This window comes from Colias croceus, chromosome 21, assembly GCF_905220415.1.
Source record: "Colias croceus chromosome 21, ilColCroc2.1".
NCBI lineage: Eukaryota > Metazoa > Arthropoda > Insecta > Lepidoptera > Pieridae > Colias > Colias croceus.
Genome location: NC_059557.1, coordinates 166,607 through 194,212, shown reverse-complemented (window position 1 = coordinate 194,212; position 27,606 = coordinate 166,607). Strand labels below are relative to the sequence as shown.

Genomic DNA, 27,606 nt, shown 5'->3' with positions numbered 1-27,606 from the left:
TCCAAAGATACCCACTGCCCCCGGGGAAGGAGCCGTGGGTTATGTCGGATTCCTACCGACTAAAACCCCACTGTGTTCCGTCGAGCCGCTTTAATGATAAGGGGCCGCGGGTATTGGTTGGAATTCTTCCGCGACCTGATCTTATCACTACACTCAAAACGCTCTGCTTAACAACAACAACATAATTACTAAAAATTTTATAATTTTCATTCCTCATTAAGTGTTCATTGTGTAAAGTCGTAGTTTGCACAGGCCAATTCAATTCCACCTAAAAGAGACTAAGAGCTGGATTATAAAGCAATATCACTTATTGTGATAGCGCTAACACGCCGTTAAACATTTTACTGTCCCGATAACTGCCGCCAGTTTACGAGCGAGCGATACCTCCCACGTTATATATTGTGTTGGATGCACTTTAATATTTTAGAGTAAGAGTATCTTGATCTAACTTATCAATTGAGACCTTGAAATTTTACTTTGATTTAGCTTTAAATCTGAATATAGATCTGTATGCTATGTAAATATAAATATAGAAATCTATATGCTAATCCAGATGGAATAAAGAAAATAAATATATCTAGGTAATCGTTTAGTATTCGGACAATTGGAAATTATATACTATGAGAATAATGTAGCGAAGTTATCGTGTCATGATTTAAACTAACAAAATCTATTAAACTATTTCCTCCGAGAGATATAATTAATTGGTGAAAGCAACAACTATCGTCTTATCTGGCTGAGCGTACACGATGTTACAAACATCTCAACACACATAGACATTAAGTACCTACAAGTTAAAGGCCGAGCTAGATCACACTCACACACGGACGAAGTCCCTCGGGAAGGCAATCAGTGTCCGCAGATACGTGATCTTAAAGTGGGACAAGCAATGAAACGTCTTTATAACTTTGGGACTTGAAGAAATCTCTGGTGTCTCCACACCTACGTTGCATCAGATCTAAACAACTTCTTTACAAACTTATAAACTTTCAAACTGATGACATACAATATTTTTTATTCTACATAAAGTATTTACGCTTTGAATATAAATGTTTTTACAATAGGCGGATTTCGCAATCTATTAGATGATCTATGTCGATTTTGACTTATACATAATAATGTATGTACCTATGTATTTTATTAATCGTGTAATAGGTATTTGTACATGAAAAGCCATTTATTACAGAATCCAAAAGGAATACATCAACCAATGCAAATTTAACTAATGACAGACATTAGACGTCGAATAAGTCACACTTCTGTAAGCGTACTTGATGACGGAGCGTCGACACAAATCTGTTGCATCGTCTCCACTCTACTCTATCGTCTAGGGATTATTGCTAATGGAAACGCTCAAACGAATCACGCTTCAATACATTCTTATTAGTATTTTAGAGTTTACCTTCAATAATAATGTTTCTTTGGCAGAAATAACTTAAATCCTTCAGACGCGGTAGCAAGCGTCATAAAATTCACACACATCGTAAATTAATTTCAAGGATTAATTCTATTTTTATTTGCTATTTGAATTATTATTATCCAGCTCGTAAGATTCAAATTCGTACAATGCTTTATGCAATAAGCATTAACATTAAAATAGAATTGATGCAATAACACACGCTCTGGGTAGGTAGGTACTTAAAATCTGTAACTTTTCTGTTTGTATGATAACGAGAAGTGAGAACCAAGATGTACAAATAACAAATAAGGAAATGAAAGAAACCAATTTTATTATGTACTTGTATTGTGTAGTTCATAGAAAGTTGTTTTAGTTTTCAGTAATCATGAGAGGTAACACGAGTAAATAAGTAATTTTAAAATAGTGATCGTGCGATCAGTGAAGCGAATATTTTAATATCGAAGGATCAGCCGGCGACCTTAATATCAGCCTGATGCGCACACAACTTGCCTTTCTAAGCTCTAGGCGAAATAGAGTCATTTTATGTTAATACAATTTGTTTCTTGTTATCTTACAGAGAAGCATGTTCTTGAATTATTTCATTTAAATGGTTGTGTTGTGTGTTTTTGCAAGGATAACTCATTTTATTGGGAGCCTTTAAGCAAATTATATTAATAGTTAGTATAAATTAGTTAGTATATTAATAGTAATCGTGGACACTATTTTGATATTTTCGTAAAAGAAAATTAGTTACGTGATTTAGCAATTAGCCATGTTGTCTAAACAGCAATGGATTTACGACTTTCTCGCGAATATAGAGCACCGAGCATGTACCAAAGTTTTTAATTTAAAAATTAAAGACTTTGATACATAATAATTTATATGTATTAAGTTGGAAGTTTATTACATTACGAACTGCTGAGTCCAAACGGCAAACCCTTTTCGTTATAAGCAAATTTTCGTAAGTTTTTGCATTGTAATGTAGGTACATGTATAAATCATTTTTTAATACCAACTAGCTTCCGCCCGCGACTACGTCCGCGCGGATGTCGGTCTTCGCGTGGATGGTTTATTTCTCCATTTTGAGTAACTCTGACAATGTCATCTTATAAATTTATTTATTTATTTATTTATTTATCATTACATCAAATTACCATTACAGGCTTAACCTAATGCGGTATTAACTTACACTAAAAACTTTACACAGAAACTAAACTAATAATAAAACAACTTAAACTAACAAACTAGATAGTAATTAATCTAAGGGATAAATTAACACGATAATAATTATACAATTAATAGCTAATAATATACAGAAGAACCTTTGCTAATTCACCCAACGGGCACGTAAAAATGTCCACTTTGTCAATATCTATTGGACCCTTGATTGGACCCAAATACGGCTAGGCCTCAATGACCTATTATACTAGGCTAGCTCTTTTATATATCATAGGCTAGGCCTATAATAATACGCAACGTGTGTTCGCGGTTCTACAGAACAACGTCTATGGATAAAACTGAAAAATTAAGATTAATTTTTTTTCTACGTATTTTTCCAGGATAAAAAGTATCCTATTTTACGCCCAGGATAATAAGGTATAATTATACCAAGTTTCATCGAAATCGAACCGGTAGTTTTCACGTGATGTCTTCACATACAGGCAGACAGACAGACAGACAGACAGACAGACAAACATTTTTTTAATCACATATTTGGGTTTGGTATCGATCCAGTAACACCCCCTGCTATTTATTTTTTCAATATTTTCAATGTACAGAATTGACCCTTCTACAGATTTATTATAATATGTATAGATTGTTAATGTTTTCTTTTTCTCTTTTACTATGATTAGAATATAATTTTAATAACCAACTTAGTAACTTTATTTACTTGGTTACTTGTATTGTAAATGCCTTCGAAATTGTATTTAGAACATTTTATCGATACAAAATCTTTAAGTTAATATATTGTTTCAGTCTGTTGGGTGGCAATCATTTAATTTAATGATGTATAGGAATCTGTTGAGGGGGTCAAATGAAAACACTCAATTAATTTCTATTTACAATTTTATTAATGAGAACAAATAAATTACACAAAATAAACAAATCAAATATTTTATTGCTACCAACTTTGTGGTTCCATTTGAATACAATTAATTGCTCTTTGCTGCATTTTTTTTAGTTAAATTACAATTTATTATTTTTTCTTCATCGTTTTGATGTAAATCTATACAGTTTTTTCACTAAATTCGTCGTACAAAATAATGTCGATGTTTCACATCTGCCAGGCATCCCGTGACGTCCAACATTTCGACATAAAATCAGTACTTTATAAAACAAGTTATTGAAGGATACTTTTTGTACTTTAAAGTAAGTCTACATAAGTGTAGTAAAAATATTTGCTAACATTTTTATTTTCGCTATACATACGTATTATTTCACGTGATAAGTCTGTATAACACGCGTCAAGTAAAAAGAACGCTGACGGATGGCTGCGCATTAGAGATTTATCGGTCTATTTGGTGTTATGAGGTGTTATAAGATTAACAAATAGGTAGTTGCGAAGCCACGATTCGCGAGCCTAGTTCAAAAATAAAATAATCGGCACATAGCTTTCGTGCAAAACTCGATCCATGTGCAAACACACCCCATCACTTTCATCCAGCGCTCTTTTTACGTGACGCGTACTATAACTACATATTTAAAATAAAAATAGTACTAACTTATAAATTCCTTTCATCAGTCATTGAGTTTACAATATTGTGGTTTATTAGTCAAAAGTGAACACTATTGAATTTTTAGAATTACTTTGAAACTAATACAATTGACACATTTATATTGTTTGTATTTCTTAGGGCTGATTTTTCAATCCTTGGATAAGACTTATTCGTCGAATAACGTATTAAACTACCATTTCAAAAATGTGTTGTAATTATCCGTATTTGACAATTTACAGGTGACATTTTAATATGTTCGTGTAATATTTTATCGAACAGATAAATTTTAACCAAGGATTGAAAAATCGGCTCTTATTACACTAATATAACATTCAAAATAAATTGCATTAAACAGGTAAAAAAGAGAACAAAAAAGATTGATAATCAATAATTTATTACTCCAATTGTATAAGGTAAATACAATCCCAACTATGTAAATACAATCATTCCATAAACTTGAATGTGATAAAACAAATTATTGATGAAAATTATTAGCAATCATTGTTGACATACTCTTGCAAAGAGTACACAAAACATTACAGCTACTGTGATGTAAAGAAACGTCCAAACACTGTTTACTAAATTTATTCGTTAATTACAGAAAACTGTCAAACAATAGTCAAACTATATACACAGTCGTACCGTTACAATATACACTCGCTGTTCTGGGTCCATGGGCACTTGACACTTGCACTATGCACTAACACTTTACACTTGCACTATACACTGTCACTATCACTCGCTATAAGTACACGTCAGGATGTAGAACTGTTCGTGCTCACTCATGGTGAGCTTGCTGAGGTATTTTGTGAAGGAGGCCGCCCCGGCGTCGCAGTACACGAGGTTGAGCGCGTTGTGCACGGGCGGCACGGTGACCAGGGCTTCGCCCCCGCGCGCCTCGCCCTCCGCCTCCTCGGGCGCCACGTACACGGTCTGCCCGCCGCACAGCGGGTGCTCCGGCACGCCCAGGTACAGCGTCGCTTCAAGACGGGGCTCTTGGTACTGCTCTCGCGTGGGGAGCAGCTGCAATGGGATTTAGTTTTAAATTCACAGTTTGATACAATCATAATTTGTTTAGACAACATTAGGCATTTAAAGCAATAAATTGTTAAATAGATTTGTTATTATTAATCTTAACATTAGTTCACATAACACAAATTAAAATGACGGCTAATTTTCAAACTATGAGAATGTATCGATAAAACCTAAAGAAAACACCAAAATACGACAAATTTTAGATCATTCCATTGAGCCATAGTTACTTTTAGTATGAAAATACTATCATCTACTCCAATTGAAGAAACAACAATAAAAAGTGACTAACGGTAAAGTTGCCCCTGGTCCAGCGCTGCAGCTCGAGGCGGCAGTAGGCGGTGAGCGCCAGGTCGGTGCAGTCGGCCAGCAGGCGCGCCCACGCGGCCGACCCCGCCAGCCGCGCCAGCGCGCGCACCGCGTGCCCCTCCACCGCCGCCACTGCCCCAGCTGCCCCCGCTGCCCCCTCCCCCTCACTAGCTGCCCCCTCCACCCCCACCCCCGCCGCGCCGTCGTCCGCCTCGAGCCACGCGGGCGACACGCGCTCGTAGCGCCGCTGGTGCCGTCCGTCACACGGCTCCCACGGGACGTCTGTAAATCAACACATTTTTATTATTGTAAAAAATTGCAACATGTAAAAAATTCACTCACAAGTGACATTACTAATGAACTCAAGTTGATAAGTTCATTATAATTTAAATATAATGTAATATTGTAGATATAAGAGTGCATGCGCGCACGTTTATGTGTGTGCGTTTCGTCCACACAGTACACGCTCCACTGCGCCTGCACCTGCGTGTGTATGTGCGTGTGTGTGCTCACCGGGCGCCTGCAGCGCGTGGAGCAGCGCCTGCGCGCGCGCGGGCTGCAGCAGGTCGCGCAGGCACACCTCGCTGGCGCGCTCCATCTGCGCCTGCACCTGCGTGTGTATGTGCGTGTGTGTGCTCACCGGGCGCCTGCAGCGCGTGGAGCAGCGCCTGCGCGCGCGCGGGCTGCAGCAGGTCGCGCAGGCACACCTCGCTGGCGCGCTCCATCTGCGCCTGCACCTGCGTGTGTATGTGCGTGTGTGTGCTCACCGGGCGCCTGCAGCGCGTGGAGCAGCGCCTGCGCGCGCGCGGGCTGCAGCAGGTCGCGCAGGCACACCTCGCTGGCGCGCTCCATCTGCGCCTGCACCTGCGTGTGTATGTGCGTGTGTGTGCTCACCGGGCGCCTGCAGCGCGTGGAGCAGCGCCTGCGCGCGCGCGGGCTGCAGCAGGTCGCGCAGGCACACCTCGCTGGCGCGCTCCATCTGCGCCTGCACCTGCGTGTGTATGTGCGTGTGTGTGCTCACCGGGCGCCTGCAGCGCGTGGAGCAGCGCCTGCGCGCGCGCGGGCTGCAGCAGGTCGCGCAGGCACACCTCGCTGGCGCGCTCCATCTGCGCCTGCACCTGCGTGTGTATGTGCGTGTGTGTGCTCACCGGGCGCCTGCAGCGCGTGGAGCAGCGCCTGCGCGCGCGCGGGCTGCAGCAGGTCGCGCAGGCACACCTCGCTGGCGCGCTCCATCTGCGCCTGCACCTGCGTGTGTATGTGCGTGTGTGTGCTCACCGGGCGCCTGCAGCGCGTGGAGCAGCGCCTGCGCGCGCGCGGGCTGCAGCAGGTCGCGCAGGCACACCTCGCTGGCGCGCTCCATCTGCGCCTGCACCTGCGTGTGTATGTGCGTGTGTGTGCTCACCGGGCGCCTGCAGCGCGTGGAGCAGCGCCTGCGCGCGCGCGGGCTGCAGCAGGTCGCGCAGGCACACCTCGCTGGCGCGCTCCATCTGCGCCTGCACCTGCGTGTGTATGTGCGTGTGTGTGCTCACCGGGCGCCTGCAGCGCGTGGAGCAGCGCCTGCGCGCGCGCGGGCTGCAGCAGGTCGCGCAGGCACACCTCGCTGGCGCGCTCCATCTGCGCCTGCACCTGCGCGCGCACGCGGGTCGACATGTACGTGCTCTCCACCCACTGCTGCAACACCACCTGGAAACAATTGCAAATAATTATTATTTATTTCATGTTAACATCCTCCTTAGCTATAGCACTTACAATCAATGATCTATTCTGTCAGATTTGAAGAATAAAAGTTATTTTTGTGCACAGTATGCTAAAAAACTATTTAAATATGAAACAAAGCAATGCGAGCCAGCATACTCACAAGCTTGGAGTGCAAGCGCTGCTTGGTGAAGGTGTCGGGCAGCGGGCGCTCGGGCGGCGGCGCGGGCCCGTGGAACCAGCCGTTTATCGATAGCCGCGGCAGCTCCATCGACAGCACCTCGCCCACCTGGAACAAATTGTTGTATATCGTTATTGATGGACATAAACAAAGAAACCAATGTATTTTGTAAACATTTTTTTTTTTTCAATAGTTCACCAATTTACCAATCCAAATTTATAAATATTACAAGTTACTGTTTACACTAATTTCATATTCTATTAGTTCGTTCTATCTATCTGCTCAGTTAACTTTGTATAACATTGCTTTATGCAAATTAATGATTCAAAATTTTGTCACATTACACAACATCATTATATTACAATTACAATCGACAGATAGATTGACTACTCCTATTCAAAATGATTTACAACATTTTGCAAACGACAAATCAAGGCAGTTGCGAGGATTTTATTCAGGCGGGAGGCAGGCGGCCCACCGTGCCCCCCCGCAACTAAGTATATTTAAACCCATAATCCTCGGCTTGTGGAATGCAAATGGGCTGTCAAATCATACTCAAGAACTAGTATATTTTTTGCGAACTCATCAAATTGATTTTATGCTTATTTCTGAAACGCATTTTACCGTCAAATCCCACTTCCAAGTGCCAAGGTACAAATTGTATCACACGAACCACCCTGATGGCGGAGCTCATGCAGGTTCTGCAATACTGGTCAGGGATAATGTCAAACACTATGTCCACAATCCAATATGCACTAACGAAATTCAAGCCACTACCATCTCTATTGAGAGTGCAAGTGGCCCAATACTGGTCTCAGCGCTTTACATACCCCCAAAGCACAACCTAAAAGCTGAACAATATATGTCATTCTTTAATCAACTCGGCAATAGATTCATTGCAGCGGGGGACTATAACGCCAAACATACTGACTGGGGCGCAAGAACAACTACTACGAAGGGTCGTGAACTAAAGAAAGCTGTCGAGCAACTTAACCTATGCGTTACATCTACTGGAAAACCGACATATTGGCCTTCCGATCCAAAGAAGAATCCTGACCTGGTCGATTTTTTCGTAACGAAAGGTCTTCCTATCTCTTCCCTACATTGCAAATCTACATACGACCTATCGTCTGATCACACACCTGTCATAGCCGTACTGTATAATGAGCCTGTGGAAGTAACAAAACCTTGCAGGATTCATTCTCGTAGAACTAACTGGGAATACTTTCGAGAAATTATAGTCAGCACAATAGATAAACACATAAACTTGAAATCAGATGACGATATAACCACAGCTGTCGAGAGTTTTAACAATTGCATTCAGACTGCTGCCTGGAAAGCTACGCCCAAACACAGAGATATTAAGATCATACCCATGTATCCACAAATAGCAACCGAATTAATACTTAAAAAGAGACAGGCAAGAAAACAGTGGCATACCTCTAGACATCCAGAAGATAAGAAAAAATTTAACAAACTAGCGAAGAAAGTTAAGAACACTCTAGAAGACATTAGGAACATAGAAATAGAGAATCGCTTGCACAGCTTAGATGCCACCTCTGCAACAGATTACTCTTTGTGGAAGACAACTAAATCTTTAAAAAGCCCAATATCTTTCCAATCACCACTTCGACGGGATGATGGCACGTGGGCCAAAAGTGACGCTGAAAAATCAATCTTGTTTGCTCAGCACCTTTCGCGAGTGTTCACGCCGAACTCTGCTGACGGCTCTAGTAAGATACCTGAAGTAACAGAAGCTCTATCGATACCGCATCAGCTTTCACCTCCCATAAAAAAGTTCACGGCAAGTGAAGTTCGCTCCACAATCAAGAATCTTAGCTTAAACAAAGCTCCTGGTTACGACTTAATAACAACTAAAGCCATGAAGGAACTTCCTTCCGTAGCCATTGCCTTACTAACTGCTATATATAACGCTATACTGCGAAGAGAATACATACCTCCTCAGTGGAAAGTGGCTGAAATCATACTTATTCCCAAACCAGGAAAGGCTCCAGAAAACGTGTCCTCCTACCGCCCCATAAGTCTACTACCCGTTGCCTCAAAGATCTTGGAAATTCTCATTCTGAAACGCCTGACTCCACTGCTAGCCAAATCTGATTTAATACCGACCCATCAATTTGGCTTCCGCAAAGGTCACGGCACGATTGAACAAGTCCATCGTTTGGTCGAGATGATTAATAACGCATTCGAACACAAAAAATATTGTTCAGCAGCATTTTTGGACATTTCGCAGGCATTCGATCGTGTATGGCATGAGGGTCTTCTTTATAAAATATTCCAAGCTTTACCTATAAACTACTACCTAATCATAAAGTCATATCTTCAACAACGACACTTCTATGTTAAGCATGGAGACGACAGAACAAATCTCTACGAAATTAAGGCTGGTGTTCCACAGGGCAGCGTAATGGGTCCTGTATTATATCTAATATATACTTATGACTTACCGACTAAAGAAAATGTCCTCGTTGGAACATTTGCTGACGATACTGCTCTCATCGCAATGCATGAGGATCCTGTATCTGCCTCGGAAATGTTACAGCAAAGCTTAAATGATGTCTCAGTTTGGCTTAAAGACTGGAGAATAAAAGCCAACGAAACGAAGTCGGTGCAAGTGACATTTACCCTTAGACGCGATACTTGTCCACCCGTTCAACTTAACGGAATAACAATTCCTCAGTCAGAAGATGTGCGTTACTTGGGTATATACTTGGACAGACGTCTTACATGGAAGAAACATATATTCACAAAAAGGAAAGCTCTTAGTGTACAGTTTCGCAAATTGTACTGGCTCTTGGCACGTAACTCTGGCCTTTCACTGAACAACAAACTTCTTTTATACAAGTCTATCCTCAAACCAATTTGGTCATATGGAGTTGAACTTTGGGGCACCGCAGCTCACTCTAATCTGGAAATTATACAACGTTTCCAGTCAAAAATACTTCGTATCATATCTGGGGCCCCGTGGTTCATTAGCAATTGCCATCTTCACCGTGACTTGTTTATTCCAACTGTTAGAGAGGAAATTCTCAAGAAACTTAAGACATATAAAAGCCGTATAAAAAATCATCCCAACGTACTTGTCTGGAACATGATGGAGCCCACTCGCACTTTTAAGCGCATAAAACGGAGAGCTCCTCAAGACCTCCTTCCACCGTAGAATCAGACTCACCTTGATCATAGAAAATATTATATGGAGATGCCACTGGGCGTTTGCCATGCATGCCAACATTAAAACTTTTAACCACCAGCTTAATGCTTAATAAGGCAGATTGCAGGTTTAGAGGAGATTAAAAAAAAAAAAAAAAAAAAAAAAAAATTTACAACATTTTGAAATCACAATAACAAATGTAAAAATCCACGTACCTGATGAAAAGATTCCTTGCCCACTTGGAAAAACGCTAACATATTATTAGCGGGGTAGACTCTACGCGCGACATCTAGCGGCGCGCCGGCCGCGTCGCGCGCGAACAGCTCCAGCGCCCCGCCCATTGCGGCCGACCAGCCGCACCACGACCCGCTCTGCCGTTCATGAGTTTCATATTTACTTAAGAGCTAGCGCATACGAGCAACTTTTGTCTCCGCAACTATTTTGTCTCTCCCACCTATGGGCTGGTATGAAAGTGCGCGCACGTAGCGACGCAACTCCCCATAGAGTTGATGGGAGAGACAAAATAGTTGCGGAGACAAGTTGCTCGTGTGCGCTAGCTCTAATAATACATATTTATATTATAATAACTTAAGAATACAGATATTAGGAAACACATTATGTACAAGAAATAAATTCGGAAACAATAAAGCATACATGATTTTTCCAATAATTTTTTTAAAGCCATAGAGTCATTTATGATAGAATTTTCCGACCAAAGGGACATACAATAACATACCAATCTAACCTTATGATTACTATCTTCTCCTCCGTTCTGTAACGAGTTCTGTTTATGCGGCGGCTGCCACGGCGCGAGGTAGAGGATGAAGGCCACGCGCCGGTCCGTCAGTCTGTCGTCATGGATCAGCAGGTGGTCGCCGGGACCGTATAGCGAGCAGGACGCTGATACACCTTGCAGTTCTATGCCCGTCACTTGCGACACCTGGAATAACAAATTTTAATGAGGACATACAAACCTAATTCAATAAATTATCTAATGCTAATGTAGCTTTTAGAATGTGCAGACAGCTTTTTGTATTTATTTGTGTATTGCAGTAGTATAGCAACTCTGATTAGCAAACTCTTAGTAGTGGACTCATTTTTAGCAATACATACTTTTCAATATTATGTATTTCAATATTAGTTTTATGGTCACTTAAACTTACCCAACTCTTCAATTCAGTCTTTAGCAGCTCATAAATGCCTCTAATACTCCGCTGCCATGTAAGATTAGCAAGATCTGTTGTCTGGTGGAACTCATATAAATCCATCTTTTTCCTTGTCCAGTCTAATGTGTTCATATCATCCACAATGTTGTTTATAATCTCCGGATTCGCTAGGAAGTTGTGTAATTGGCATAGTTTGAACGGTTCACATGTAAGGGTCACCTCCTCACTGGTGTGGTCTTTGTCCTCGTTCCAGTGTGTGGTGAGCCTTTCTATTACATCTTGTCCCTGAAAAGTAAAAGGAGTTTCTTTTAATTATTTATTAATCTGTATAAAACACTGCTTATCAATTAGCTTTTAAATATATGTTTTGTTGACATAGCACAATTTGATTTTATATATGAACTTAAAAATTATAATATTATCCTCATACATACCTTCAATGCAGGATTTATATTAGGGTCATCCATTCTATTGGCTCTAGGATTTAGATGTGCCTTTGTTGCTTTGGTTTCAAACTTATCCTTAACTACAATAGAGTCATCCTCCCATGGGGACTCCGAGTCTGAACTATAGTCTGACGATGACGACGATGATGATGTGTAGTCTGCGGGAATATCATCAAAAAAATGTAATTACTCAGATATAAATGTTTTACTTTACATAAATTATGATATTAACTAAACAAAACATAAAAAATAGAAGGAACTGTAATATTTGAATTGATTTTTGGTTTCATAATGCCGAATACGAAAAAAAAAATTCAAAATTCCCGCGTCGAAAACATCGCGGTCTTGGTTTGTTGTCACTGTCGCAAAACAAACTTTTCTCACCTCTTCGAATCCTTTTGACTTCATCAGCAGAAGCCTGGTAAGAATTAACTGCACAGACATCAGAATCATCACTTTCTGTATCAGATATTTCTATTACAGTATTCGAAAGTCGTCGCTTCGCGGCTTGCTGCTGTCCCGACGCGCCGGCGTCATTGGCATCATTTTCAAAACTCCGTTTCCCTGTAGAGCTGGAAGACGGCTCTTCACTATCGTTTCTAGGTGAACTCATATTGTCATAACAATACTACATAATACACAAACGAAAACCAAATTTAAAACTAATACGAATTTCCAAGCGACGCCTAACCTCAAAAATAATGTATTGACGTTATTTAAGATGTTGCCAGTTGTTATCTACTAACTTCAGTCTTCAATAGACCTTGATCATGGTTTCATCAGATTTTTTTAAATATTTTCGCTATTTATTTTATTAAATTATTTATAAAAATACAGCATTGAAAACACGAATAAAACCCGCATATTTGGCCCACTGTTTCTTATTGAAAAAAGGCTGAACGATTTTTTTTAACTTCTACAAGGTCATATGAAAAATGAATTTAAATATAAATTTAATGCCATAGAACCAACAAATCTAATTCAAATAAATTTAACATCAATACCTATAATATTTTATTTGATATCGATATGTCCTTACGATAATATGTCAGTCTTTCGCTTTCGCTTACACGTCACAACTGTATTGACGGCTCGATTCCTTAAGCAGGCTACTCACGATTCAATTTCAGTAACAATCTGTTGACACAATCTGCAGTGAGCTGACAGATTGTGTCGTCAATAGTATAGTTGAGGCACAGACATCCAAATATAAGTAATGTTCAAGTAATGTTTATATATCTGTGAGTTGAGGGCACGTTGGGGGCGTAACCCAACATGTTGCGAATTGGATCGGCGCGGAAGCAACCCGACAAATTGTCTCAGCAGATTGTGTGCGTGTTGAAACGTGAGTATTGTGATTGCTCCAATCTCGAAGAATGCAGTAATCGCAAAATGGCGGTTTTGAGATAAACGCGGGAAAGACATTTTTACATATTTGAGGAAGATGTTTATATTTTATAGCCGTTTATACTTTATAGCCCTTGAAATCTATCAATAAAATTGGAAAAAATACATGCTTTACAAAGATAATTATCTTATATTTCATAAATTAGTATATCCATTAATAATGCGTATTATTGCGTTGAGGTTTAGCATCAGGCCAGGCATCAACGTGACGTGCACACGTTGTGGCAAGCAATCGCGGAATGAAATTGTGTCATCAGATTGAGGGTTGGATGAATCGTGAGTAGAGAACGCTCAATCGCGACTGCAACAAATTGTTTCAGCAGATTGTTGGTTGTGTTGAACCGTGAGTAGGGCCTTTTAGTCATTGTTGGGCGTTGACGGTGTGCTCAAGTTTGTTGACACTTAAACTTGAGCTTAAACTACTCTCTGTGGTTGACACTTGACATAAACAGATGTTTGTGTTGTCGAATGTCGATTTGTCAATATTGAATTGAATTATAATATTTTAGATAAAATAAATAAAGAAGATTGCTTTACTGTTAGTTTTATTTATAATATAGTCCGACTAGTTGTTTGTCTCTGTGATTCTCTTTTATACATAATAATTTATAAACTACTCTCAATTATTTATAAAATGACCAAGGAACATCTTGAGAAACCACAATGCCAGTTCTTCGTTGTAAGAAAGAAGCGTTTATGTCGTATGACTGTACGACCAGGTAGAAATTATTGTGGCGAACATGAGCCGCAGCCGCAAACTGAAGAAGGTCAGGCAAGTGATTTATTTTATTCATCTAATGATATCTTGTAGGTTAGAAGACAAATGGTAACAATATATTATGATTTAAGCAAGAAAAATAAAAAGTATTATGTTCTTTTAGGATGACACTCGTGTACCGTGTCCAAATGATCCAAAACAGTAAGTTTTAATAAAGTATTTTTAATTAAAAACATCCACAACAATACTAGATAATATTGACTGATGTTGATGAAGAAACATACGAAATTAATAATAATTCTACTACACCATTAAACTTGCAGCACCTGCTACGTGAGCAAGCTGGAGAAGCATCTTGCAATATGCAATGCTCGTCAGCAAGAGATACCAGAGTATATAAAACATGATGTGAATGCTCCTCCTGAAACTGGACCAGAAAGAAAGCCACTCTCTCAAACACCTCTGATAAGCATTATGAAACTCATTGATAAAGTCAATTATTTATATGAAAGTGAGTATTAATGTCTTGACTTTGTGTGAAAAAGAGTTACTTAAAAGTTTTATCTAAATTTACTTTCAGAATATTTGATTTTTGATATTCTTTGCTAATGGAAGTGGAATGGTATGGAATTGCTATATTTTAATGTTTCATTTATTAAAAAAACTAAAAATCAGAGCACATAATATTTTTTCATGTAAATTATTTTCAGAGCACATTAAAAATGAAATGGAAACACTATCAGAGAGAGATATCCACACAGCAGTGCAAGAGGAGTGGCAGACAGAAGGACGCACAGAGAGCTCTCTGCGACATTTGCGACAGGCCTCCCGACTCATGTTCCTAATTGAAGATGAATCTCTAGTGCAGGATAATACTTGCTATGTTGAACTTGGCGCTGGAAAAGGTATAATCCATACCTAATAAATCTTTTTTAATTTTATAATTAGTTATGAATCCTAATTAAAAAGCAATAAGGACAAAAATCGTTTAACATATTAACAACACACCTTAAAATATATAGATGTACAACACTTACAATTTTTTTTATTGTTATAATCTCAAAAATCAAAGGATATAATATATTTAATATACAATTCGCCAATACACATTTATTTGCGACTTACTACCCAAATGCAAAGTAACAGTTACATTTATATACTTAAACAAAAATTTTAAAATGAAATGCATTACATTATGCACATTATTCAATAAACATCATTTTATATTTTCCCCCAGGTCACCTTTCATATTTCGCGTGGCAGGCGTGGTGCTCGCCGCCGAGTCGCAGTCGCGTGCTGCTCGTCGAACGCGCCGCACTCAGACACAAACGAGATAACAAAATACGAGATGTCCTATTGAATCAAACTAATGAGAAACCTGTTCAAAATGTTGTTAACAATGCAGACCATAATCAAGTTGATAATGAGCAAGTAAAGAAAATTGAAAACAATATTGAAAATGGCAATATAATTGGAGATAGATCAAATGTAAATGATGAAAATAAGTCGGATGATTTATCATTTAGATTGAGAGCTGATTTAGCTCACTTGGTGCTAAATGCCGTGCCTGCTGTGAAGGTGTGTGATGCAGTTGTGGGTTTTGCTAAACATCTATGTGGAGTTGCTACAGGTTATGCATGTTACTTATTAATTTCACTTATAGAAAATTACTAGACATAATTTAAATATAATCTAATTATTTATTTTCGTATAATCCAAGTATTTACAGAGAATTTAAATTAATATATTTTTTTTTAATCTTTAATACTGGATCTACTGATCATATAAGTTCTAAATAGTTAATTACCTCATCCTTCCCCAGATTTCTCCCTGCGTTGTCTGACTGCACCGGGCTCGCTCGACAAAGTGCGCGGGATCGTACTGGCGACGTGCTGCCATCATAGATGCATGCGCGGCGCTTATGTAGCCAACCAGCAACTTGCGGTACTTTTTTTATAACGTCCGCGTCTTTGAAACATTTAATTTTAAACACTAGTTATATGGAATAGAAAATATATGTAATAGAAAGATTAAATCGAACTATGCATCTAATAAATAAGTACAAGTATAATATTGTCTATGTCGTGAAATCTATATGATGTGATGAAATTAAATATGTTTTTTTTTCAGGAGTTGGGTGTAGATGCTGATGATTTCAATGTTATTCTTGGCGTGGTATCGTGGGCAACATGCGGGGATGGAAGGAGCCGGGACAAGAAACTAGACTCAAGCCCTGACAAAGAAAATAAACCCCTCAATAGTGAAGATTTAGAAAAAGAAGTGGGAACCAAATATTTAGGACTGTCCCGCGAAGCTCGGGAGGAAGTGGGACGACGGGCCAAAGCGTTGCTGGATTGGGGACGGGTCTTATACCTCAGAGGTTGCGGCTTCGATGCTCGTCTCGCGTATTACGTCCCCAGTTCCGTTTCACTCGAAAACGTTTGTATCATAGCAAGAAAATAATAAAACATTGAAATGCAAATATAATGTTTTATTTTATAATAAAATTATTTATTAAATCTATACACAATACATAACCGTGTTACAGAAATGCCAAAGTATTCACAATGTTTTACATACACGTTTATGATAATGGAAGAAAGCATTAAGTGTAGCGATGTTACACCCAATAATAAACTTACTAAATAACCTATAAAGGTAATGATTGTAACAAACAAAAATAAACAATGTTTTATGAAATCGTAAAAATAACATTAAATCAAAATAATGGCTAAAAATATTCAAAATATCTAAATGCTAGAGTTGACCACAAAAAAAAGATGACATGTGGGTATTACAGATAAAAATATGGCCATACAAGAATTTTCCTTGCTATAAAAATCTTATGAACATTTTAAATACGCAATACCAAATACAAAGACACCATTCATCTCGTAACTACCCATCGTCCCATACATCGTATATTTGGAATTATTCTAAATGGATACAGCATTATCCAAGTAATTACATACAATATTATGCTTATTGTCAAGCCGTTGGAAACAAACGCCTTAATTCTAGCCTTGTCTTAGCCTTGTGCTACATCACCAGTTATTAGATCAATCTCATGCCTAATGCCTCATCTTACAATTTGTCTAACTAGCAAATTTATTTTAAAAGGATCGCTTCCAATTAATTACTAAGTGCTAATATAGTTTATAATATTGATTAGCATTTTTATTTGAAAACCGTTTCATGTTTTAGGTGCGAAACCCAAAGCAGTGTATATTTATACATTTAACAAATTAATATTACATGTATAATGTTACCTGTAAATTGGAAAATAAAGTGAAGTACCATAACCATCACAATTCACAGAAGCAATTCTTCATTCAACATCTACCATGGACAATTTTCCTTCCTATGAAGAACACTTTTTTATCCAAAACCTAGAAATCATTTAAAATACTCGAGCCCCTAATGTACTATACGATAATGAATAAATAGGATATCTCTATTGAATATATCTGGCCAACTATACTCTATGTTTACCATTACGTGCCCGCTAGCTGTGACTGTACAAACCTAAGGTACAAACCCTACAATATTAAATACCATATATTACAATATTGTACATAATTTTATTAATGAATTATGTAACCTTACTTCTTGTTCATTATAATTGCAGTTCCATAACTTCTATTTTGTATAGATATTTAATATAGTATTTTATAAATAATCGTGGTCAAAATAAACACCAAGAAATTATTAGTATACCTGGCATAAGGTCAAATTTTAAGTGTAATTTTATCTTTCAATATAGTGAATATTGTTTCAATGTAGTTCAATTATAGGAACAAAACAAAAATGATAAAAATCCAGGTTTTGTTTGATTAGTCAAATACCTATAAGAAAAAAATACATAAATGAACAATGTATATAATGGGTATATACAGTTAATCATACCGAAATAATTTTAATTTTTAAATGAAAAACTAATAACTAATGTACCGACATATGTAGAAAAATCAATTTATTTAAAATTGTATCAAAGTTTTAAAAGCCTGAGTTATTTACAAATACATATTACAAATATTGGAATAGACAAAATAAGCAGTTTCGCTAGCTGGGTGGGTAACAGAAGCTAAAGCCTGTAATATTTTATGATTTGTCATATTTGCTGAGCGTCAAACTCTACACTATTCATAAATACTGGACATTGGCTAAATCCGTATTACAATCAATTAAAAAAAATCAATGACACTAGTTTACAATTTATTAAGTCATAACTTTGTTATATTATTCATTTTGAAGATTGAGTCACTAAAAAAATTCTCACCATTGAGTCATCCATAAATCATACAAGAATGCACTTTCATTTTTAATTTTAACTTTTAATCACTCAACAAAGTTTTGAAAATTTACAAAATCAGCCTTAGACAAAAACGTGTAAACTAGTGCGTTAGTGTAACGTAGTCCGTGTGGGGCTTCTGGGGCCCCGTGTCCGTGTGGGGCTCTAGAGGCCCCGTCCCCGCGTGGGGCTCCGGCGGCCCCGGGGGCAGCGAGGATCAGTAACCGTATTTCTCTTGAATGGAGGAAACTACGCCGTTGGCGAGCGAAGATAAGCGCCCGGCCACACGCGTCACACCGAGACGGACTGATTCACGGACCTGTATACGTAAAAACAATTTTTAATATAGTATTTTGCCCTTTCTAGCTGAATTGAAATTATAATGACGGTTCGTATTATTTATTATTAAAAAATAAATTTAATAGGTAAATTTCTTACTCATTAATAGAAGATATAATTTAGTACATAAGATTCAAGAAACATGTTTTTTATAATTTTTATCACATTATATATAGTTAGATAAGGTCTAAAGTTTTTGTCCAATCATACAACAAAGAAAAAACATTTTTTGTCTATAAAAAATCAACTCAAAAGCTACTACGGCCAGCATATTATAGTTTTAGAGCGCTTTCATATAAGGGCGTTAGCAGCGCGATAGTAGCGTGTCAGAAGCATATCGCTTAACATTATAAGAACAGAAGATTCATTTCAAAAATGGGTTCCAAGTTGAACATATTTCACCAACAAGGCAGGAATATCAAAGAAATCTTGCCAAAGAAGTTTCACTTCTGAAACGAGTTTTCGGCACACGGGCTCATTTTGATTGAAACACGAAGCAGCACTTACCTCGTCCAGGTCGGGCGCGGACACGGTGAAGCCGGGCTGGCGCTGCGGGCGCGTGTTGCCGCCGAACATCTCCGCGGACGAGATGCTCGAGCTGCCCTCGAAGCGGGACATCGCCGACTCGCCGCCCGCCATGCTGTCCTGTACCACACAACTCATTATTACAATATTGCCGAGGATTCATTGCAAACACTTTTTTTCTCATAGTGGGCTTAGAACACTCTACAAATGGATTGACTACTATAAAAGGTATGGGCCAAGGAAAGGATAAGAGGTAAATAAAGAAAGGAATCTATAACTTTAACGGCCGAGCCCAATATTCTATCTGATATCTTAAGATTGACCCGATCTTAGATTAATTTCTATCTGTGGATCGATCTTTGATCTTCGTCCCCATATCGAAACCTTTGATCTCTATCTTTAGTTACACCACGGATAGCAGTTAATCTACTCCCTCACATACGTTCCATTCCATTCATACTTACAAAAAGAGTATTCGTTTAATTTAAAAGCGTTAAGTGTTATTAAAAACGTCTATTAAAATTTCAAAGGTACGAGTACATTAAAAAATATAGATAACATATTTATTTTGATATAAATACATGTGAACGTCTGCAAAGAGAAATAACAAAACAAATTTTCTACGAATTGAAACGTTATTTTTAAAGGAACGAAACGCACTTCTGTAATCTGTTGTCTGTCAAATGTCAACCTCTTGTAAATCACAAATCACAATTATTCACAAGTCACAACCTTTGCATTGCGAACTTTTGGTTTGAGTATTCTCAGTATTTTAAGTAGGTACTTATTACTCGTTGTTATTAATTATTACCTAGTTGTTAAACTACGGACAGAGGGACATATTGGGTGCTTTGTTTCTTCATAAAGAAACACAAATAGTTATGGATACTGAACATGTAAGTACTACACTGCAAATTAGAAGCAAAAAATAACGTTTCGCAAATATTCAATATTTAACTGTTTATTTTTTTTTAATCCTTATTCCAGAATAAAGCCAAAGCACTTAGTAAGGATGAAACAAAGGCGTTGCTTTCTTTGATCGAAGGAAGTGCCATAATAACAAATAAAGCGACTAACGCCACCAACAATAAGTTGAAAATGGAAGAATGGGTTAGAATAACGACATCATTCAACGCCAGTTTTGGGACTTGTCGCCGTACACCGCAACAACTCCGGTTAAAGTGGGAGAATTTGAAAAAAAACTCACGCAAACGCAATACTCAGATACGGATGAATCGCATCAAGGTAACATAAATTGAGCTATAAAGTTGTTCTGTATAGTAATTATTAAATAAATTCTAAAAGTAATTTTCATTTTTGTTACTAGACTGGAGGTGGAGCGCCACCTTATATACCACCAGATGAAATACTGGACAGAGTCGCCTCACTGTTAGGCAGTACAGTGGATGGCTTTACAGTGGAGTTTGGTGGCGACTCAGAACAAGTGGTAGATTATGGTGATGGTGACTGCAGTGATGGTGCAATTATTAATGAAGTGGAAAAAGAATTACCACTAGACAATGGTGATGGGCAGGAGGTGCCATTTCTAGTCGTTAACACTCCAGCAGCTGTTGGACCTGCATTACCTAAGAGGCTTTTTTTGGGTACTCCCCGAGCCAGTGGTAATTTTAATAATATTATATACTTCTTTATTCTTTATTATTGATAGACTTCATTTTAATTTTTAATTAAATAAATATTACAGGTTCTAAGAAAAGGCCAAAACCTGATGAGGGGTGCATAAGGAGAAACCTCGCAATAGCGGAGTATTATGAAAAAAAGAAAATGGTTCTAGATTGTACATATGAGAAAATCAAATTAGAAAATGAAAAACTAAAATTAGAAATAAGCAAATTAAAAGAAAATAAGGAATAAAAAATAAAGTTTTTACTGATTATAAAGTTTTTATTGGTTAAAAATAATGTCTGATGAGTTCTGTTCTATTCTCAACATCATTTAACTCCATGTTAGGGAGCTGATCTGGATCTTCAGCAGCAACACACGGCACATTGACTTCAGGAGGCACTTCTTCAATATTATAAGTTCTACAAATGTTATGTAAAACTGCTGTAGCGATTATAACTTTTTGTATGTTAGGCAATGATAGTCGCATTGTCAAAGAAATTACTGGGAATCGGTGTTTCCATATTCCAAAGGTTCTGCAAATGCATACTTAAATATAAAAAAATATTTAAAAACATGGCAGAAAGATCTAGGAAAATAATTGTAGATTTATGGTACCTTTCGATGGTATTCCTGGTTTTTATATGTGCCTCATTGTACCTGATTTCTTGGGGAGTTGCAGTATTTAGTAATGGTGTTAAAAGATAAGGCCTATTTGGATAGGCACTGTCTCCAAGTAACCATTGATTACCCAAAGCACCAGTCTCACATGAAGCTGTAATAGAAATAACAAAATAAGTTATAAATTCTAATTTATTAAACTAAAATTAAAGTATGCAGATGTAGTACCTTACCTCTTAATATTGAATTGTTAAAAATAGTGGCATCATGTGTTGATCCAGGCCACCGGGCAACAACATTCATTAGTTTGAGATCGCCATCACAAACAGCTTGAACATTAATTGAGAAGATCCCCTTTCGGTTACGAAACTCTTCACCTATTTCTGAACCTAAAATAAATCAAGTATTCATGTATTGGATAATATTCTCTTATTTAATCTAAAATCAAGTAACTACATGTTCATTTTAATGCCTATTAATAATAAAACATACATACATGGAGATTGGATATGGACATGAGTACCATCAATGGCACCACTTACTCGAGGAAACTGGGCTATATTAAAGAATTTTTCTGCACTCCTTACATGTAAATAAATATATTTATCATACAATCTAGCTATTGCTGCAGATATGTCGGCTACTATTCGACTTGCAGATGATTTTGAAACCCCAACAAAATCAGCAACTGATATTAGCATGGTGCCCAATGCATAAAACCGCAATGCTAGCAGCAGTTGGTGCAAAGGAGATACACCATTGTTTCTGAAAATATACAAGTACATTAGTGATAGTAGTCACAGTATAAAATTATAAAAACAATATAAATAAGTTTCAGTAATGTACTAACCGTTTTGAGGTAACTCTGATGTATGGCATTATTTCAGTCAGGAGAAATTCAACTGCAACTTTGTTTAACCTAAACCTAAACGTAAACTCGGCGTCGTTGAGAGTAACCAAAACATTTACTCGTTGATATTGCCTACGGCGTGGATGGTCACCAGGTTCTAGTTCGTTATCAGTATCATCCCAATCCGATAATTGAGTAAGCATTTCAAGATCACTGTCATCGGTATCACTTGAAAACATTTTAAGCTATAGATCAAACACAAAATCCTACGAATTCGGACGATTACAAACCAAGATTGATTTTGATCTAAAAATTAACTGTCAAAATGAAAGATAGTATATTGAAACAGCTAAAATGTCACTTTCATAGAGAGGCCTATCCGAAAACGTCAATCCGTCCTCTCAAGGATGGATTGATGCAAAAGATTGACATTTCCATAGATCGATTGATTATTGAGACGCTTTTTTGAAAAATGGATAGGAATTTCAATCTCCAGTAGCAGATTTTCGATTAGGATCGATTATTGGGCTCGGCCGTAAATAAAAATCATAATCATCACAAACCATAAATATTTTAGAGGTTTCTGGCGTAATGCGTAACGTGTTGAGTGGTGTATTAAGTGTTGTATAACTTGTGGCACGTTGTTGCGCATTATACAGCTCGTTGTTGCATGTTGTAATGTGTCATACAGCGTGTTGCAGTGTGTTGTAACGTGTTATACAGCGTGTTGTTTATTTAATGATAAAAGAATCTGAATATCATATCAATATACAATTTCAAAATAACAAAGACAGCAAGCACCAACCTGATCTCCAAAGAACTGCGCCGAGCTGATCGATTTAGCCGAACCAAACTTCTTGACTGCGGAATCATCATCATCAGCTTGTCTTCTGTTCCTGCGTGCGTGGCTAGCAGGGCTGCCATAGTCCCTGGAGCTTCGATTATCTCTATAGTCTTTCGGGTCCTTGGAGTCCTTTACGCTGGAAGGTTCAGCGCTGAACATGGAGCGAACTGGTCTTGCTGGTTCCGGTTCGATGGTCTCCCAGCCGTCGTTGGCCGGGCTGCTCGGCGTGCCCAGGTCGAGGGAACGGTTAAGGAATGGCTCGTTTCTAGAATTGTTAGAAATATAAAAAATTACATTTAAAAAACAAGTACAAGTAAAAAACATATTAAAGAGTTATTAAAAAAAGTTAAATTAAGTACATATCGATTTGACCTTTTATCTAACAGTAATAAATAGGATCTTTTTAACATATAGCATTGCAAGATCCCACCTCAAAAAAATTCTATTAAAAACTGATGATAAGGAAATTTGAATTTGATGATGCTTAAAATTAGTAAATTACCTTGAATGTGTTATAGTTTATCAGCAATGACTTTATAGTAATACTAGCTTTCCGCCCGCGGCTTCGCCCGTGTTTTCAAAGAAAAACCCGTATAGTTCCCGTTCCCGTGGGATTTCCGGGATAAAACCTATCTTATGTGTTAATCCAAGTTACCCTCTATATGTGTGCTAAATTTCATTGTAATCGGTTCAGTAGTTTTTACGTGAAAGAGTAACAAACATACATACTTACAAACTTTCGCCTTTATAATAGTAGTAGGATTATGTAGTGTGCTCACCGTATGCATGTGAAGGCTGCGGCGAAGTCGTCGATGTCGTGCTGCGGTGCGGGCGGCCCGTCCTCCTGCTCGATGCTCTGCATCGCGTGCGTCGCGCTGTGCGACACGCCGCCCCTACACACACACACACACAATAACAGATTATACTTTTTTATACTAATTATTATTTATTTATTAGATTTTTCTCGAAACCTGACCAACCAAATTGGCTCTTATATTGTTTGGAACTTCCGAGAAAATGTTATTGTTAGCAGATTATACTAATGCATTCGTTACATTTAAGCATTGCTACATTATCTGTAGCAATTCCTGTCACCTGAATTGTTTGTTGAAATGGTTTGTTTATTTGCCATAGTTAATGTTATGTTCCATGGCGAATTTTTTGCGCGTCAAGTTTAATTTCCTGTGTCTAGACAATTTTTTTTTTTTTTTTTTTTTTTATGTCAGAGCAAGCAAAGGGGCAGGTGGGCCACCTGATGGTAAGTGGTCACCACCGCCCATAAACACTTGCAACACTAGAACTGTGCGGCTGGTAGTAGGTGGAACAATTCCTCAGAGCACTCCCCATAGTAGATTCTGTACAGTATACAGAGAGACGCAACGTCTCTTCGCACTGACAGAGGATCGAGCCTATCGGAAAGCCTACGGTCATCGACAATTCGAGCTGCTCGAGACATCTAGTTCGTTGCATATTACATTAAATTAAATTAATTTATTTTCTCATCACAAATGAACAATCAACACGTACATTGTTAATCTTTCTATACATTCATTTCTATACATTTGTGAGAGACTGGTGCCCGCGATAAGTATAAAATACTTGTGTTACGGGTCACCAGGCCCCCAAGCATTAACAATCACATCTAGTCACCTGTGCTGGCTGGCGGCGGCCATGCCGAGCCGCTCGTCGTCCCTGCGTGGGTGCGAGCGGTCCTGCAGCCGCAGCGACGCCACGCACTCCACCACCTCCTCCGCTGTCACTGAACGAGCTGTGCTCGCTGACTGTACACAAATAATATTATATTGATTAGCGGGCATGGAAAACTGGAGGCAAAACTTGTTCACAAAAAAGGACTTGTGTAACATACAATAGTAATTTTTTTAAGATAGCACATTAACATTAAATGTTCAATGACACTACCAGAGTTTTAGAATATTAAAATATGAATTTAAATCATTCTACCTCCATTTTCAGTTTCTCAGCCATGATAGCTTCTCTCTCAATGTCATCAAAGTTTGCAGTCACTTTCTGTGCACCAAGCCCACCTTTGCGAGCTCCAAGCTATAATGAGAAAAAAAAACCTATAATTAATCACATTCCTTAACACGAAATACACACACATGGCACACCAGCTTTTACAGTGTATTAAAAAAAGCAAAGTTTATATTATTTTAAATTAAAGGTTTGAATGTTTATAGTAATTATGCTCACCGTTGTCCTTCTGGCAGGTTGTCTAGCGGCAGGTTTATTGTTTGCAGCAGAGTTTGAGTTGGGCTCGCTCATACCCCACAGTCGAGCATCTTCACCAAGACTGTTGTTTACTGGAGCTACTACTGGATTTATCTGGAGAGCACAATAACTTAGCAACAAGTAAACAATAACTTAGTAGTATGAATTGGCTCTGTTTATTCATTACAATCAAATCACATTAAACCATACTCAATATACATAATTTTAAAAGTTAATAGTGTTGGTATTAGTAAATAAAAACACAATGCAATAATTACTATTGATAATTTGGTATTTAGTATTGAAAAAACAACCAACTCTTCATGTGTTACTAAAACCAGGGTCAATAAATGATTTAAATTATCTAATATAATATGAATGTATATGGAAATCAAAAAGAACAAAGTTTTACTTCTTAATAAATATTAACTATAATACTATGTAGATTATGAAAAAAAACAGCCCCAAGGTGAATTAGGTAATTATTATTACAAAACAGTTAATAATGAATGATTCTGCCAATGTGTTTAGTGGCAGTGCCATGTTACCTGGCTGTCAGAGTTAGTGGGGGTATCACCATGCTCCGCAAACCAATCTACCTCCTTGCTTTCTTTGCTCTCCTTCACTTCTGGCGCTGCTGCATCTATGTGCAACTAAAATGCAAAGTATTGAAATTTAACAAAACAAATAAGTTGAAATTTAATAGATTCTTGCAAACAGTGAGTCTACTTACTTTAGTGCCATATGTTTTCATTGCCTGTTCCGACTGCGCACTTAATTTATCTTTGTACATTTGTGCAACTCGTGAACTGTACTTCTGACGGGCGTCGTCCGTCACCAGCCCATGAGTGCGGAAAAACTGCGTCTACAAAACAAAACAAATTGCGTTATGACTGATGAAATACTGTTGTAATGTTCGGAAACGTCTCGAGCTCGCACCGCATTGACGTTCCCGCCCAGCTGCATGTTTCTCAGCTGCTTCCATGTCCAGTTGGTGTCAAGTTGTGTGGAGCGCACGAAGGTGAGGTGCACTCCCAGGCTGCGGTGCACCGCGGAGCAGTCCAAGCAGATGAACACTCCGAACGTCACCGACGACCACGTAGGGTTCTTTGCGTTGCAGTCGAAACATACCTGTAAATAGCGACATTGTGTACAACTATCACTGACACATAATAAAACTACACATAAACGTTTGAACAACACCCACTTTATTGGCAGGAATTGAACGTAATCTTTGAAAAACGGCTTCAATATCACTTTTACTAGGACCTCCGTCAGCCATTTTTGAGTTATTTGACGTTTTTAGTCGTGTTGTCAGTTCGTGTCACATTTTATTGACAAATAAAATTCATGGACAAAAAGGTAGAATACTAGAAGCTTATAATCATATGATAATAAAACGAAATATAAAATATCGAAACCATATTAAAACTACAAGACTTTTATGCCAACAGGATTTTGAATGATCATTCACAACTTCATTACTAAAATCTAAGACTAAAATAATTAATATGTAATACCGATAATTCACGTACCAGTGCAAACTTAGCACCCCATCTATGGAATTTTGGGTCGAAAATGACCTTGATCGTTAGGTCCCCGTTAGGTCCTTTAAGGTCCCACAATTTTTTCGTTAGGTCCCCTTTAGTTTTTTTTAAAATAATTTTTTAAATTTTAGGTATAAAAAAAGTGCACTTTAGCACCCCATCCATAGAATTTTGGGTCAAAAATGACCTTAATCGATAGGTCTCCGTTAGGTCCTATAAGGTCCCACAATTTTTTCGTTAGGTCCCCTTTAGTTTTTTTTTAATATTTTTTTTTTTAATTTTAGGTATAAAAAGTTACACTTTAGCACCCCATCCATAGCAAAATTGGCGAATTTTATCAAAATCGTATTCTTTACCGTTAGGTCCGTAGAGGCCCATCATTGAAATTGTTAAATTATTTATGTTATTAAAAAATAAAATCTATATTATATAAAAGAAAGTCGTGTTAGTTACTCCACTTATAACTCAAGAACGGCTGAACCGATTTAGCTGAAA

At 38.0% G+C, this 27,606-nt stretch overlaps 5 protein-coding genes across 7 annotated transcripts; 2 read left to right on the top strand and 3 right to left on the bottom strand.

Moving 5' to 3' along the window:
- Positions 1-4,537: 4,537 nt before the first annotated feature.
- On the bottom strand, positions 4,538-12,864 carry LOC123701463 (prolyl 3-hydroxylase sudestada1). The gene is made up of 9 exons (XM_045648953.1): positions 12,502-12,864; positions 12,106-12,275; positions 11,669-11,956; positions 11,251-11,445; positions 10,721-10,876; positions 7,316-7,441; positions 6,987-7,140; positions 5,441-5,739; positions 4,538-5,139 (listed from the first exon to the last, which is right to left on the bottom strand). Exons 1-9 carry the CDS (start codon positions 12,728-12,730, stop codon positions 4,852-4,854), a joined length of 1,905 nt encoding a protein of 634 aa, XP_045504909.1. The 5' UTR covers positions 12,731-12,864; the 3' UTR covers positions 4,538-4,851.
- Positions 12,865-13,952: 1,088 nt separating this feature from the next.
- Positions 13,953-16,722, top strand: LOC123701445 (tRNA:m(4)X modification enzyme TRM13 homolog). 2 transcript variants are annotated; one of them, XM_045648929.1, is made up of 7 exons: positions 13,953-14,291; positions 14,406-14,443; positions 14,566-14,753; positions 14,953-15,147; positions 15,480-15,872; positions 16,065-16,186; positions 16,373-16,722. In XM_045648929.1, the coding sequence occupies exons 1-7, from the start codon at positions 14,265-14,267 to the stop codon at positions 16,703-16,705; spliced, it is 1,296 nt and encodes a 431-aa protein (XP_045504885.1). In that variant the 5' UTR covers positions 13,953-14,264; the 3' UTR covers positions 16,706-16,722. The 2 variants fall into 2 exon arrangements, with proteins under 2 accessions (XP_045504885.1, XP_045504884.1); XM_045648928.1 differs by having other exon boundaries at positions 13,953-14,296.
- LOC123701444 (ADP-ribosylation factor GTPase-activating protein 3) lies at positions 16,719-26,882 on the bottom strand. 2 transcript variants are annotated; one of them, XM_045648926.1, is made up of 11 exons: positions 26,772-26,882; positions 26,504-26,695; positions 26,298-26,429; positions 26,113-26,217; positions 25,547-25,678; positions 25,298-25,396; positions 24,986-25,116; positions 24,115-24,228; positions 23,297-23,600; positions 19,380-19,517; positions 16,719-18,852 (listed from the first exon to the last, which is right to left on the bottom strand). In XM_045648926.1, exons 1-11 carry the CDS (start codon positions 26,844-26,846, stop codon positions 18,751-18,753), a joined length of 1,524 nt encoding a protein of 507 aa, XP_045504882.1. In that variant the 5' UTR covers positions 26,847-26,882; the 3' UTR covers positions 16,719-18,750. The 2 variants fall into 2 exon arrangements, with proteins under 2 accessions (XP_045504882.1, XP_045504883.1); XM_045648927.1 differs by having other exon boundaries at positions 26,164-26,217.
- On the top strand, positions 20,167-21,305 carry LOC123701455. The gene is made up of 4 exons (XM_045648941.1): positions 20,167-20,293; positions 20,385-20,642; positions 20,725-21,019; positions 21,103-21,305. The coding sequence occupies exons 1-4, from the start codon at positions 20,279-20,281 to the stop codon at positions 21,270-21,272; spliced, it is 738 nt and encodes a 245-aa protein (XP_045504897.1). The 5' UTR covers positions 20,167-20,278; the 3' UTR covers positions 21,273-21,305.
- Positions 21,267-23,019, bottom strand: LOC123701447 (putative nuclease HARBI1). The gene is made up of 5 exons (XM_045648932.1): positions 22,492-23,019; positions 22,138-22,406; positions 21,875-22,030; positions 21,639-21,795; positions 21,267-21,556 (listed from the first exon to the last, which is right to left on the bottom strand). The coding sequence occupies exons 1-5, from the start codon at positions 22,728-22,730 to the stop codon at positions 21,310-21,312; spliced, it is 1,068 nt and encodes a 355-aa protein (XP_045504888.1). The 5' UTR covers positions 22,731-23,019; the 3' UTR covers positions 21,267-21,309.
- Positions 26,883-27,606: the final 724 nt, after the last annotated feature.